Raw genomic sequence first — 15876 nt, 5'->3', positions numbered from 1 at the left:
CGACCAATGACATTGATGCAATGATTTCAGCAATTTTCAGGTTCCTAAAACATGTTAAATGTGTAGTTAGGTCTTACAGTACCTTTCCATTTTAGAATTACCTATCAGGAATTTCCTGTGGATATTTAACATTTTAATTTCTGTATTGAAGGACTAGTTCTTCCTTATTAAATCTTTTATTATGAAAAGTAGATTATCATTTGCTTTTCATGTTTCTGATGTCATTTATTTTTAATTGAACAGCAACACCAGACGCAGGAGAAGACCCCAAAGTCACAAGAGCCAAGTTCTTCATCCGGGATGAGTTTTTAGTGAGTAATTTTGATCTTATGTGTGATTCTATCATAGGAAATACTGGCAGATGGTGTAGTTTATTTAGGGAAAACTGATGGGTTTTTGCGGAAAGCTAGAAGGAGAGGAGAACGTCTGGCAATTCCCTAATTCTTTTCAGCTGCCCATCTTGCAGAACCTTCCCCAGTGCTTGCACATTTTTATGCCCATTCTATATAAAGTCACCTGACCTGCAAAGCGTCACACAGCAAGTGCTCATGCTGAAAACGGCCATGTGCCTGCCTGCTTGCTTCCAGGTTTGGTGTGGGTGCCAGCAGCCCTCCCTCTCTGCACAAGGGGGGCAATGCTGAGCACTTTTTGCCTTGCCAGTTAGTGAGGTTTTCTGTGGTTGTCTTTACCTGTAAGATGCTACTGGCTGTTGCCTTGAACGTTTATTTTGTGTATCCGTCCAGTCCATGTTTAAGCAAATAGGCTTTTTGGTTGTTTTTTTTTCTTTTCGTCCTGCATTCCTCCAAGGGCTTTGGCAGTGCTAAGCTGGCAAGAGGGAACGAACAAAAAAAGCAGATTTTATCTTTAAATAAGATTTCTGTTGTGCCAATGAGGAGGTTTGCCTCACCCTAGGACTGGTGTCATGGCCCTACTGAGCAATCATAAAAAAGTTTCTTTGCCTGGTCACAATTATTCTTGCAGTTAAGGTTTCCTCCAGAGCTGGAGCTGAAGAGGTGTTGTCTACTTTTTGCAGACAGAAGCAGTTATCAGGCACACAATCACAGCCCAGGACTGCTATCAGAAACGGAGGGCTTAAGCCGGTATCGCCTATGGCTTCACTCCTATCGAGTCACGCCCACAGTGCAAAGCAGTAACAGAGACCAGAACCAAGGCTCATCTGTCTTGCCCTACTGGTAGAAACTCTGTGGGGCTGTTAGAGAGAACAAATTTAATCATTAGAATTAAGAATTTTAAAGTCATTATGCATTTACAAGTATTGTTAGGATTTACGGCTGTTGATGCAACAAGAAAGAAACAATTAACTGTGTTCACACCTTGGGGTTTTCCATTCACCGCCTTAACCTTCTGGATTCCGAGGAAAAATGTCAGAATATGCTGTTTTAACATAAGAGTTACGGGGAAAAAAAAAAACCACTTGAAGCCAGATCTCTCTTGTGGTAACGCTGAAATGCTGTGAAGCAGGTGATGGTATCCAGTTTGGAAGGAGGGTCTAAGAGAACCCAATTATGGGGAAACTAGGGTGAAACTCTCCACCCTTATCTATTTTCATTATTTAAAAAAAACACACCAAGGGTGAGGCCCTTGCCTGCCATGGCTCATGGGCGTTACAGAAGGAGGCCACCTACGAAGCGGGTAGGGAGGGGAAAGGGCACAGGCATTGCAACCACATAAAAAACCACGGTGCGGCTGCAGGGGCCCTTGGCAGCTGCGGGTGCTGGGTGCAGGAGAAGCCTTTGGGCCGGATCTACCACCCGGCATCTGCCAGGCAGTCCCCGGGGCTCGGGCGTGGGGCCGAAACGGGGCTGAAACGGCTTTCCCTGCAGCCGCCGCAGCCCTGGCAGAGAGCATCTCCTCCGTAAGCAACGTTCGTGTGTCTCCTGGGTTTGTGGTTGGGTTTCTCAGCGTAAAGAAGCAGAGGGATGCAGTCATTTGAACAGTTGCTTTAAATTCTTGGGCTGTTTGAAATGCAAGAGTTTCAAGTGAGGTGTTTCTGCTCCCACAAATGGTCTGACGAGCCCGCATGTGCCCCAAGTAATGGAGGCTGTGCACGGGCCCAGCGGGGAGGGCGAGGTGGGCAAAGGCCGAGTCAAAACACCGACTTTCAGGCTTGTGGAGTAGGCAAAAAAAGGCTGTTTCGGAAAGGGGGGGACAAAGGGGATGGGGGAAATAAGCTTGGCATACAGACTGGGGAGGGGTCTGATGTCCTTAGCCAGGTGCAAGGAAGAAAAGGTGTCTATTTTCTGCCTACAGCCTTCTTGGCTCTGCTTTACACATTTCTTTCCAAGTCTCTTTACTTATGACCTTTTCCTTGTCCCGCTCTGTTAAATTTTCAGACATGATTCAGAGAAATCTGGTTTTATTCATTTAAAGCTTTATTGTGATTTTTATCGTGGTAGCGGGTCTGCATAAGGTGTGGATATGTGTGAAAATCACCACCATGGGGCTGCACCCCTTAAAACTCTACCTGGCTGTGGGCACTGGTGGTGGCAAATTTAAAGCATGTAATTTAAAGATTTTTTAGAAGGAGGTTAAATGTAAACACATTTCCAACAACTGTTGCTACGTGGTGGTATATGAGTATTAGGAAGGGAAAATACAGGGGCTCCTGATTTCAGAATTGATGCAGGGGCCTGTAGCCTCTGGAGGCATTGGTGGCCAGCCTGGCTGCTCGGCACCGCTGGTTTTTAATGGGGGGAGTGGTGGGCGAGGGCTGACGGGACGTATCTTATAGGAAGTTCTCCTTCCTTTGGTTCAGGCACGTCCTTTCTCCTCCCAAGCTCTACACAGAGGCAGCATGCTCCTGCGCTTCTTGTTTAGGCTACTCCCCAGCCCCATGGTGGTGTTTTGTACACAGGGCTCTCCAGCTGCTGATGTTTCATTTTAATACATCCCCAGTGTATAGGTAACCCCTGTTAAAACAGTGGCACGGCTTCTCTGGTTCGTGCTGGTTTTTAAAAAATCTGAATCTGGAGCTGCTGTTCAAACACACAGACCAGGCTCCCTCAAATCGTGCATTTGGCTCCTCGCTGAAAACTGTCATCCTGACCCCCGCAGTATAGGGACACCGGTATTAAATGCTCACACTTGTGTTACAGGAAAGTAAATGTTCTTACATTGCTGTCCCAGGGGATATTGTTTTTCCCCTCTGAATGGGTGCTAAGTAATACACTACTATTCAAAATGAGTTTTGAGTAGGGGTGAAAATACTGCATTTATCTTAAAATGAGCTACAGAGCTGTCGGGACCAAAAAAAAAACCCTAACATTGTGGAAATACATCCTTTGACATGCCTTATATGTAACCAGGTGTCACCAGAACATTGTGGGCAGCGTACTACCATAGACATTCGCGGAATCAGTGCATGAAAAAGACAAGCAAACACTTAGTGGAAGAACAGTTATCTTACCGGAACACAAGGAAAAGATTGAACGTTGGGTCGGTGGGGTGGGATGCTCCCTACTGCCCGCCTCTGGGTGGCACCGAAAGCGTTTGTACGTTGTCCCTCACTGATGGCATGTAACGTTTAGTCCCAGAAAGCGCGTGTCAGAGGAGTCTGATCCCCGTCGCGCATCCTTACAGTATGTAACTGCTGTCTGCAGACCGTACAGAGACATTAATGCGCTTGTTAGAGCGTACTGAGAAGGTGCTGCTTGGAGGAAGCGTGCTGGAAGGGATGAGAGCAAGGGGGCAAGTGCAGCTGGAGGCTGCACGTACAGATGTGGGTCTCAGCGCAGAGCAAAAGGGCCACGGACCCCTGCAACAGGCCAAGGCTGAACGCTTCCGAGGCTTGTGAGTTAAGAATGAAAAAGTGCAGCAGTAGTTGTGAGGCAGACTGGACCGTCCTTCAGGGCACAATATGTTTTTTTAAGTCCGATTTGGAAAAAAAAAAAAAATTAGTAACTGGTCTCTCCATGCTGTAGCTGAGTGGTGGCTTTATACCACTGTCATGCAGAACAGATCTGCGGGGGGGGGAGGGGGGATGTAAAGCGGCTATTGTATCAAACATAGAAACACTATTGCATTTTTTTACTGATTTAAAATCAGTGTCATCTTGAATGTCCATGCACATCGCTGTCCTTTCGGCCCTTAGGGTTCCTAAGGGTCTGATTTCCCCCAGACTTTGCAAGACAGCAAAGATCTCCTCAAACCTTTCTGGAAGATTTTGCAGGTAGACAAATACAATCTACATTTTAATTGGATTTCAGCATTTCGCCACCATTGCAGTAATTTGTAAAATTTTTTCTTGTTTTGTTATTGTTTAGTGTATTTCATGCTTCAAATATGGTCTTAACAACTTACCCATCAATTGAATAAGTTACTGAATTAATATTTTTCACGAGGGTAAGCCTTGAACTAGGTGTTGAGCGTGGCTTAGTAAGAAGAAAATAATTTTTAGTGTATGTATGGAACACCCCGTTTAATGAGTGTTGTAATTTGTAATGTTGCCTACGTTACCTGCAATTTCTTGTTGATCTAATTATGTAAATCGTGGCTTCTAAATGTCTATAGCTTTGCATATCTGTAGCTGCAGGTATTTAAAAGGTCAATCCTACGTGTAAAATAAATCACTGTATTAAAAATACATAGTGTAGCAAGAGAGAGAGAGACAAAATGTTTTTTGTTGTTTAGCCAGTATAATTTGTAATAAAATTCAGACTAGATTTTTTTATAAAAACTATTATCCCAGGAACTGACCTTCTGCTTTCATGACATTCTATTCCATATATATTCTTCAAGATAATGATCTAGAATGGATTTATATTTATCAGTCCTATAGTAATACAGAACAAAATAAGATTATTTTTTTTTTAAATATTTTTTAACAAGAGAATAGCATGAAGTGACGCTGGAGGTCAAGTTAGCAACCTAAAAAGTTGCACAGTAGCCTTGTGAAAATTTAATTCTGCGTGTTCTGATGTTTACTGGATTTGTGCATGTTTTATTATTCTATGGGAACCCAGCTGCTCTGTGTGATAATTCCACCATGTTCTGGTCTCAATAACGATACCAAGTCTTCAGCCAGCTTAATAGGTGCTATAAGTAAAGGTAGCTTCAGGGGCCTTCAGCTTCAAGAAGCAGAAGTGGTAGGATGCTGTTCTCTGCCACTCCTGGCTTCACAGCTGGGAGATTTTCTGTTTGTGTTGCTGATTTAAGCCAGGAGTTCAAAAATTTGCCACATGATGGCACCAAAAAAGAAGAGAAAATCACTCCTGGGACAGCTGCATGGCAGACTGCAGTGCTGTCAGCAGCACAAGTCAGCTGCAGAGTGAGGTGCAAATGACAATAGCTTGTGCAGATGATGGTAGCATCAGCGGCTCTTACAAAGTACTACTATACTGACCCCGTAAGAGTACCCATCACTTTTTTTAATCATTTCAAATTTGTGGTTCATATTGGACCAGACCACAGACACTCCTTTTTATTTATTTGTTTATTTTAATGACCTACATACAGAATTTCCCAGGTTTCGTGGTACTCCATAAGTGTGTAGACCTCCGGTATGTAAAACTTCTTGTGGCACGGCACCTGAGCCTTTTTTTCCCCCCCCCTCACTTTTTCCACAGAGGATAAGTACAGCGAGTGGAGACGGCAGGCATTATTGCTACCCACACTTTACATGTGCAGTGGACACAGAAAATATCCGCAGAGTGTTCAACGACTGTCGAGACATCATTCAAAGGATGCATCTCCGCCAGTACGAACTCTTGTGAGGGGGATCACCGTGGAACCTGTGGTTTTAAATTCTTTGCTCCTTACTCTTTCTCTTGATACTACCCCACACAGGGTGGAAGAATATACTATAGAAATGTCAGTCTCTTCACTTTGTTTACTTTAATTATTTAACCTTAAAGCTGATTTGAAGCAAGTTTGGGTTTTCCTTCATGCTTTTTGGGACTTTTGTGCTTTATTTTGACATGCCACTTCTTCGTCATTCCACTAAGCCCTTCGGCTACCTCTGTTCCCTTAGGTTTTGTTTTTTTAACTGAATGTGACCTGCTAAATTTTTTCCAGCAGGTTAACGTCAGTTCAAACTGGTATGTCAGCTGGATGACACTAAAGTCATACCTATCCCTCTGTGTGGGTTTCCTTTTTAACATGACATTGAAGAGTACTTGATGGGTGAAAAAAAGATTAATGCACTTTGTATCAGGTTATTAAATACTGTTGAGGAAGTAGACACACAATGTAGCAGCACCACAATATTTATTACTCTGTCACAGTTTTTAGCATTTCTGAGTTGCAGGTCAACTGATAAAGTGACCTCCTCTTTTAAGCCGTTACTGGCACAGGAAGTAGAGTAGATAATGAGAGGAACAGTGAAGACAAAGCAATTTTTCTGGGGTTTTGGAGCTAAGTGTCTCTGCACACCTCAGGCATTTGAATTACAGCTACTTTTCAGCCTGTTGCATCTAGGCAGAAAATTATACCACCCTCACTTACGTTATTTGTGCTGTCCACAAATGATCCTTTTAGTTCAGATCATTCTTGGACAACAGTCCTCTCCCTATATATATTTTTTTGTTTTACTGCTGGTTTATTATATTGTACAGACTGTAAAATGTAATATTATTTTGTACAACTTTATTGAAGAAAAATACTTGTAGAAGATCTTTGTGCCTTGATTATGGCTGTACCTGTAAAATGAGCTAAGATGTAAGTATGTTTTTGATTGCGCTGTACAGCTTGATGTCAACCTTACCTGCAGCAGTGACTGGAGGTAAGAACTTTATCTGTAGAGTTTAGGGGTTTTTTTCTGGTTTATATAAAATGCTCTTTAGTATAAAAATTATAAATTATGCAAATTAACCACTTACCTTTCCAAGTAAGGTATTACAGTCACCGGATGTTGCAGCAAACATGCCTTTCTCTTTTGAAGTCTCAGCTTTAAAACATTGGAATTCATTCAAGTGTCCAAATTGCAACCTGGTGTTGTTTTAATGGGAAACAAGGATTTTCTTTTTTTCTTTTCCTTTATATTTAGGAAATATGTTTGGTAATTCTTTGGTCATTCATAGAACTTCACAATTGCACAGACCGATTGTGAATGTGTAAAGCACCATTCTATAGAGCTCTTCAATCTTTGTACCAACAGCGGCTTTCATTGTGCAAGTAAATAGCGAGAAAGAAGAAAAACAAAAAAAAAAGGTGTATAAACCCTTGTGTCTGGCCTAAGAGAATTACAAGATGACATTTTTATTTCTCTTTTAATAAAGAGACACATTAGAAAATTGTTTTATTTTAAATATTGTAGAATCAAAATGTGTGAATATTTCTCAAACTTGAATAATTTATGCAAATGACATTCTCAAAACAAGTTGTGGTACAGTACAATATATAAAAAGCAAGAATTGCTGTAGCAATAAGGCATGTCCTTTTTAGTAACTATAACACTGCTTTATATTTTATACATAGGTGTTTTATGTCTGTGACTATATACTTTTCCTGTGTCCAAGATAACCTGTACAAATGTCTAAAATTACAGTTGCAATAACAGAAACCTAGAGAAGTGTTAGACTACATTACTTTATAGAGTGTTTTACCACACTTTGGACCATTCCCCCCCACTTGCATTTTAAATTTAGGGAGAGATTAAGAACTAATATGTTCCCCTCATTGGTGTATAAATCAGCAGGTTTGATTAACTTTTTACTATAAGCATTGTTATTAGTTACAAACCCCAATTAGTCATCTTTTTAAATTCAGACTACACACAAATTGAGAACTTGTTTCTATTTGATGATAAACAATCCCATTTTAAATACTGTAATAAGACCCTTTCTTCTTTTTCCCAAAAACATGTATACTTTGATATCTGTATGTTCAATTAGTCATCAGATATCACCCAGAAAGTTAAAGGCTGGGTGGAATAAACTAATAATAACCAAAACTCCCAAATGCAAAGATTCCGTCACTTCCCATGCCAAAGAAAGTAATAGAGTGAATAACAAAAGATAGTCCTTTCTTTAAAACAACCCCCAGCCCAGGAGTTCAGGTTAGAGCTCCCAGCCTCTGCAGCAGTGTCAGCAGGGAAACTGGTCCTGGTGTGAAAGAGTCCCTCTGGCCTTTCTCAGGCGGGTGGGGAGAAGCAGCAGGTTTGTCGCATCTTCCCTCACACACAGCACACCGAGACACTGAGCTCGGGTTTTGCATTGGCCCAGCTCTGCAGTGTGCCTGCAGCACGGCCGGCAGCCTCCGCCTCCCCACGGAGGAGCTACTGCAGTTCAAAATGTGACTCTACGATAAAGGTAACAGAACTTGGCAGCCCTGCAGGAATCTGAAATAAGGCGCATTCCTATCCTTGTCTGTCCGTAGACTGAGGGCCAAGGCGTAGGATAATGTTACTGCAGCTGTATTTGACCTTCCTTCTTGCAGAAGATCGGCAACTGGAGGGCCCCTCACCACACAGATCTCTGGGATGCAATAGGGCCCTCTTTTTTTTAAGCTCATCATAGCACATCTTTTTAAAAACAGCAGCTTGAGGTGTCACCCTAATTTTTTTTTTAAGCAGGTCTCAAGAGCGTATCAGCAAACTGGATCCACGAGCTTCTTCCCGTTGTCTGGTAGATGATAACTGCAAATTGTAGTCCGCTAACAATTTCATGTGTCAGGAAGATTTCTTGTCCCAAACCACAGTCCCTTACATAGGACATCCTAAAAAGGCTACAGAAATCCACATCTCTGTGCTGATGTATCTATTTTCTGCCTGACCCTAACAAACAGAAGTATGACATTAGAAGGGCCATGCAGCAATAAAACAGAGAAACATTTCCAGTTTGCAGGACTGAGCCTCCACCAGGGTAAGACACTAGTGCAGATAAGTAACGAGGCTATAGGATTTACATAATGTACAGTTACACTTTTAATATACATATTTGATACAAAAATTATAGCAGGAAAAGGACTCATTTGATTGTAGAATACAGTATTTTTGTACAGCATGAAACGTTCATTTCAGTTAATTATTTATCCTGTAGTAGTCATATCAGCTGTATAGGACTTCTATGGTATGTGTCAATGCAACCTGCCTTCAGACTAGCAATCAAATTAGGTCATTTGCTGGCATGAATATAGTCTGATGTTTGACTGTTCTCAGCTTTGGTATTTCAGTGACTGAATGCAGATGTCTGGCTCTTCATACTGCTTTATGCTTACTGATTAAACGCTGAGCAAAATAAAATGGTGGAGTGAGCAGCTGACAATGAGCTAGTATCAGGATTACAAGCAGAGCACCTGCTGCACAGTATATAGTAAAGACTCTGCTCTCATAGGGAAGGAAGCATTTTTGGAGGGAGAAGTCAGTTGGTGTTATGCTGCCCTGGAAAAGAAATGAAGACTGTCACTTCGCTGTTACAGTGGGTTCCAAATCGGGAGTAAACACCACAACTGTCAGATCTCCCCTTTCTAAATTCTGTGTTGGGTGGCAAGGGTTGGGGCCAGTTTCCTAGTACCAGTGCCTTCTCCAGGGGGCTGAAGAGTCCGTACCTTGTGGTGCTGGGCACTAACTGGAATATTCACCAGGCCAACATTAGCCCAGAGGCCAATCTTCCCTATATTCCATCCAGCATAAATAGAGAGCTGGGCTCCTCATCTGAGCTGCCTTCAAGAGAAGCCTAACTTTAGCTGCTGTAAATCCACCTGGAAGGAACCTTCCCAGGCTAAAGTTAGGTTTTGTGAATGTGCCCCTTCCTCCCCCCCCAGGCCCTCCTCCTACCCAGTACGTGCTGCAAAAAACATGTTGGCTAATCCAAATTCTGAACCTGAACTTCAACAACAAAGAAAGAACTTCATTGGGTTTTGGCTTGACTTTGCAGTTCAAATTAAAGTTTACAACGGACCGAGGCTGAGTTAAAACAGTAGTGAAGATGATGCAACTTTCATTAGCCAACCTCTTGTTTTGCAGTGAAGATGCACTGTCTGGCATGTGCAAAGAGCATGTGTAGTTTGAAGGCAGCTACTCTCAGGAATACAGAATAAACAGAACTACTTTCAACAAGAAATACTAACAAACAGTTGCATAAAATGAATTGAAAAGTTTGGGGTTATCTGTGTATTAAGCAGCCTAAACTCAACAGCAGTAAAAATACATGAAAGATTTCCCCCCCCAAGTCACAGACTACTCTGTAAACAGATTGTAGGTTTTGCTTCTTACTCCAAGTTTCCAGGAGTTCTGTTTTATTTTTTGAACTGGGGAACTAACTGATTTACCTCTAAGGCTATACTGAGCACTGGAACTGCCTGTGAGAGCATAACCAACACACTGTACAAAATGTGAATTGGAAACGAGGAGGCAGACTATTGGCATGTGACAAACGTTTTCACTGTGTGAAGTGGTTAATGCACAAGTGTGAAAAACCATGATCACCGTGCAAGGGTTTGAGGTGGATACGGTCTTGTTTTCATAGTTGGTAAATCAACCAAGCCAAACTAGTCTTTCTACTGTTCAGTGCACAATACTGATTATTTTTACAAGTCAATAGTTTACAATGCACCCTCTTTATAAGAAAACGTTGATGCTTGTACCCAGATACTAATTAGATCTTTAACAGCATTGCTTTGTACCACACAGAACATGGTGGCTCCCACAGATGTACTTTATAAAGTGGATGCAGTGTACTGAGTGGGTTGGGTGGGTAGGCAATTTTTTTTTTATTTTTTGTTTTTACAGGTAGAATCAGTTTTAAAATATAGCTGACTGCCATGTTGATTTATTTATGAAAGTTATCTGACAAAAATAAAAAAAATTAAAACTTACCATGATGAAACTAGGATTGTTTCTATTCCTCCAACTGAATGACGGGACGCTGATTTCTGGAATTTTCCCTGCATGCAGCACTTCACAAGCACTATGTGTATGCCCACTGAGAATCAAACGGGGATGAAACCACCATAACAGCTAGAACACAAAACAGTAAAGCACAAAAGTTAAGTCATAACTAAAAAGAAATTGAGCTTAAAACCCTTTTTTTTTCCCTCCTAACAGAATGAAGTTATAGCAGTTCTAATATTCTTACAAAGTGTTTTGTGTAAACCTGTTTTGCAATAAGATGTGCTGATATTGTAATATTAATCATACCCATTTGGCCCTCATCCCAAATACTGGCCGGGGTTTTTTTTTTTGGCCATACAGATCAGAAAAACAAAGGCAATAGCACGCTGTTGACATCACAAAGAGAAGATGACATCACAAAGAGAAGAACCTTGGTTTTAGTAAAGCAATGTCATTTTCTTCTCTAAGGGAGAATCTTTCACTGCCAATCTTGAGTGAAGACATTTATGCAGAAGGAAACAAATACTGACCATTAGATTTTTAGGGAGTACTTTGACTTTACATTTTCTTGTCGGTACTAATTCAGCAGAAGCTGTGCTTTCGAAGCGTTGGAAAAGAGTGGCTTTCTACTAGGTTTGTCAATAATCTACAGAGTATATAAAGCACAAAATGCTAAACTGGAGGTAACGGCACTACAGCAAGCTTAAGAGCAGCAGGACTTACAGCCTGTACCTGGGACACCCAGCAGAATCAAGGCCACGATCCTGATGATCCTCAGGGAAACAGCTCTAACAAGCAGCCTCTCAAAGGCCTTGTTAAAGCGGGAGTAGCTGTGGTCTGTTTGTGTCAGCTAACACCCTTTCCAAAATTTCTTAATCTAGATAGATCTACACCCATATCCCCCTCCCACCCACCCACTGATACTCAAGTTCCTAATATATCAAACCTTTTGTGATGCTTCCTGAGACAGTACATCATACTTCTCTTTAAATGGGATGTTCTTCTCCCCTGGAGGAGCAGAATCTTCTCCACTGCATTCAGCATCACTTTTCCGATAGAGAGGGTAATGCTGGGATAAATTCAAAGCAAGAATCAGTTGTTAACAATCCAGCCTTTCTGGAACAGTAATAAATACACTAGAAACATCAACATGTTGCCTCACCCCATCTCCAACACACCTGTAAAAGGATGGGTTCTGAAGCTGGAAGCTTTTCCACATCACCGCACCTTTTGTTGGAATGATTTGGTTTCTGTGAATAAAATCAATCCATACATCTTGTCAGCACCATAGGGGTGGGGAAGGGAAGTAAACAATAGCCAGGTTTTCAGGGGTTTGGGGCGGGGGGGTGTTACGAAAAGCAGTATCAGCTCAGAGTAGTGTTTAAATACTGTCCACTGTATAAACTTCTAAGAGCCTCTGCTGTGGATGGAAGGGGAAATGCTTTAATTCCCCTTGCTGTATATGCTGTAAATATGGTTGCACTCTTTCTGAATGCAGAAAGCAACAGCAGAATCTCGCTGCACAAACAAGGCAAAAAAGATTGAGGGGCAGCCCAAGAGAGACAGCAGAGTCTGGCAATTTTTCTACTGGGAGCTGCTTTCCTGATTGACTGCCAACCCAGTCAATCATGCTACCTACTGTGCATCCACTCAGCCTATGAAAAAGGGAAGAGGAATGAAATGCAAGGAGCAACTGGATTTGATGAAAAAATACTACAATTAAAACTTTACTAGGCTATCAAGACAGGACTCCAGTAGAATCAGAAAACTATAAGAATAGGCTAGCTTGAAGGATATAAAACAGAACAGTATGCATAAATATAAATGCAGGGATTATGTAGTATCTTAAGTCAGTCAAAGGGAGGGTTACAGAACTGCCATTCCTCAGAACAGAGGAAATGACACCCTCTGTTTGTTGGCAGCACTGACAAGGAAGTTAACACCATTAATGCAAAGCAACACAGTTAATAGTTAAGTAAAAATGGTAAGAGGCAAATGAGACTAAAGAAAGATTTGCTAACAACAAATTACAATATGAATTGGAAGCAGCTTTTTTTCAGGAGAGTCTTAGTTATAGCCTGACTATTGCTGCAGTATCAGTATTCTTGTTGCAGCAGCTGAGTTCCTGGCTATGATCAGATCTTTAATAAACTCTTACCTGCTGGGAGCAGTTCAGTTTGTGAGAAAGTGCCACAAGCTTTGCCTCTGAGGTACGGCAGACAGCACAGCCATCACCTTCCATGGCTACGCTGTTTACTAGGACAAAGCTGGAAAATACCAGGGAGTGGGCAAAGAGAAGGGAAGTGGGGAGGACAGGAAAGCATTTGCTATTCATGCACACATACAACACAAGTGTTCCAGAGCTGGACTCAGCTCAACAAGACAGCAGAACATAACGGCTTCCAAAATCACATGCTATAAATTCTCTTCGGAGTATCCATACTGTATGCTGTGCTTCATATTTACACTTAAAGATTTTTTATATTATAATGGATACTGAAGTGGTGGTATTCTAGTGGAACGTTGGAAGCCCACTGAGCTGAATTCTGAGGGAAAGGAGAACTTGCTTCTCTCCCCACACACATTTTAGACTTCAGAGATATAATTTTAGACATTTGATTTCCTCAGAACTACTGAAAAGCAAAACAGCACTGCATTTGGCTGGCTACCCTGAACAAACTTAGTTTCATACTTTGCAGTCTCATACAGAAAACAGGATTTTATTTGTAAAAGAAAAAGATTTCCCTGTAGATTTCAAATCAACTTTGAACTTCGGCCACAAGATTCGTACCTGTTTAGTCACTCATTCAGGACTTGAGATACATTCCCAGTTCAATTCAGCATATTTTACAGACATGAATAAGCTGAATCCCTCCACTTAAGAGACACTGGTCAAAACTCACCAAAATGTAATTCTCTTTTAGCAAATTAAGCTGCTTTAATAATGCAGCTTATTTCAGTTAATGAGTATGATACTGAACATACAATCTGCAACCATATGCAAGAATTCCGCTGTGCTGTTTTACCAGAGGGGACATGGAGATATTCCTGAATAACTTATCTTTTAAAATGGCCGAAATACATATCTAGAGGACCCCACATCTGCATGATAAACAATAGCATTATACTGAGCATTCATGAAGCTTATAGATCTTCCTAAAAAAGGACAAATTTCTAGGTCTGTTCAGAATATTTTTAATGTTTGCTTAAGAGAGCCAGTGTAAACCTGTAGGTTTTGAATCCTACATTTACATGAGTGATTGTAACCTGGTGGCATAGATACCAAATGCAGAGCAGCAACGGGTCTTCCCTTCATATATCTGAGGTTTAAAGACAAATGCCTTCCACAAACCCACTATTGCTTTCCCTCATTGGGTTCCTGCATGGTATCTAAAAGTAACGAAAAGGCCACACGGCAGACAACTGCAGCCACAGACACACAACTATGAGAACAAGCTCTGTAACAAGGACTGCTCTAAGCCAAAACCAGCTTGTGCGTTATTACTCCACCCTGTGGAAAAACTGTGGACAAGCAACTGCTATGTTCCCAAATTCCTCAAACATGAGTTAAGTTCTGCAGACTAAAGAAGTTATTAAAATTAATGAAACTCGTAACTTGTAAGCACAGAGGGGGTTTGTTTGTGTTTCTTTACTGAATCCAATTCTTGTGTTACGTTTACAGCCATGGGTCATTACCAGCTGCAAGGAAGTAAAAAAGGCAAACCAGAGAATTTGATTCTGACTCCACAGTACTTTTCCATTTAAAAGGAAATATTGTTACAATTTACCTAGCTCAAAGTACAGCTTCCCCTCCACATCAAACTACAGGTTTGTACAAAGTGTTTTGTGTTTAACATATAAACTAGATACAAAGTTAAAAAAAAAGGGGGGGGGGGTGGGGGGAGGGCTCTAAGTTAAGCATTCCCAATACTATTTCATTACAAAGTCCACTCCCAGTTCTCAGTTTTCATCGCTCTGGTCTGCTAGCTCAGTAATCACTACTCTAAACATGGAAAAAAATTAAATATACTCACTTTATTCCTTTCCGTGTTATCAGCTTTCCTGAAGTAAAGTTGAAAACCTTTTCAAATCGATTTACCTTGTAAGTGGTCATTCTGTGTCACAGAGCAAAAATACAACTGAGGTAAGAAATTGGCATTGTAAATCATCCAACACAGTTGCTTTACAGTTGTAGACCATTCGTGCAGCTTGCTGCTCCGTTATCTAGATCATGTATTCATTCAGCAAACTCACAGGGATGCTCTGACACCCATTGTGTACTCTGTCCCAGTCCCATCAGTGTAAGCACAGCCATCCTATAGAGGTACAGCAGAGCCAGGGCACGCACTTACACTCTTCTATGCTGAGATAACAGGAAAGAGAATATGCTCAGACTAAACACTTCTCAGACAAGGAGGCCCAACACAAGGAAAAGCAGCTTTGAGGTTTCTCTGCCAATGCAGAAAGATCAGCTCTGAACAACTTCACATATGCTCAGAGAAGTGTAAAAGTAGCCTGAAACCTGTTCTAAAATTTATTCCTAGAGTGCATTGTGCACAGATGGATACCTTTTAAGGTCTTTCTCTAAATTACAATCCCTTCTAATTTGGTTATGATCAAAAGCTTTCTGTGTAACCACACAAGAGGTCGCTCAGACACAAAACCAGTTACTGTATGCATGCTGACGTTTCGTTCTTGGCACTTGTGTACTCCTTTCACTGACAAGACTTACTCATAATGAAATCCAATGTCATGATTCCCCACAATAACCACTAGTTCAGTAGAAACTGGACACTTAAACATTTTCCGAAATCTCCTGACATCATCTGCCCATGCCTGCATGAAAAAACAAATGGAGAAATTAATGCTGTTCAACAGTATCGAAGAGGTCCACTAGTATTGTATTGGGTTTGCATGGCAAGGTTTTGGTAGCAGGGGGCTACAGGGGTGGCTTCTGTGAGAAGCTGCTGGAAGCTTCCCCATGTCCAACAGAGCCAGCACCAGCCGGCTCCAAGACAGACCCACCGCTGGCCAAGGCTGAGCCCATCAGCGACAGTGGTAGCACCTCTGGGAGAACAGATTTATGA

The 15876-nt window shown here is 41.5% G+C and overlaps 2 protein-coding genes across 6 annotated transcripts in view; one reads left to right on the top strand and one right to left on the bottom strand.

Annotated features, from left to right (window-relative positions):
- GNAL (G protein subunit alpha L) overlaps nucleotides 1-5833 on the top strand; it is a 190904-nt gene extending 185071 nt beyond the window's left edge. For all 4 annotated transcript variants that reach the window (XM_075022952.1, XM_075022953.1, XM_075022954.1 and 1 more), the window contains 2 exons: nucleotides 244-311; nucleotides 5586-5833. In XM_075022952.1, coding sequence (XP_074879053.1) covers nucleotides 244-311; nucleotides 5586-5732 — 215 coding nt within the window. In that variant the 3' untranslated portion in view covers nucleotides 5733-5833. The remainder of the gene's footprint in view (nucleotides 1-243; nucleotides 312-5585) is intronic.
- Nucleotides 5834-7238: 1405 nt separating this feature from the next.
- Nucleotides 7239-15876, bottom strand: part of MPPE1 (metallophosphoesterase 1) — a 34471-nt gene continuing 25833 nt past the window's right edge. For both annotated transcript variants that reach the window (XM_075022958.1, XM_075022957.1), the window contains exons 4-10: nucleotides 15522-15625; nucleotides 14824-14904; nucleotides 12948-13056; nucleotides 11968-12039; nucleotides 11736-11858; nucleotides 10775-10915; nucleotides 7239-9337 (exon numbers count right to left, since the gene is read on the bottom strand). In XM_075022958.1, the coding sequence (XP_074879059.1) occupies nucleotides 9155-9337; nucleotides 10775-10915; nucleotides 11736-11858; nucleotides 11968-12039; nucleotides 12948-13056; nucleotides 14824-14904; nucleotides 15522-15625 (813 nt within the window). In that variant the 3' untranslated portion in view covers nucleotides 7239-9154. The remainder of the gene's footprint in view (nucleotides 9338-10774; nucleotides 10916-11735; nucleotides 11859-11967; nucleotides 12040-12947; nucleotides 13057-14823; nucleotides 14905-15521; nucleotides 15626-15876) is intronic.

The sequence above is a fragment of the Buteo buteo genome, chromosome 3 (assembly GCF_964188355.1).
Source record: "Buteo buteo chromosome 3, bButBut1.hap1.1, whole genome shotgun sequence".
Taxonomy (NCBI): Eukaryota; Metazoa; Chordata; class Aves; order Accipitriformes; family Accipitridae; genus Buteo; species Buteo buteo.
The sequence above is the reverse complement of the archived record's forward strand: the minus strand, read 5'-3'. Positions and strand labels throughout refer to the sequence as shown.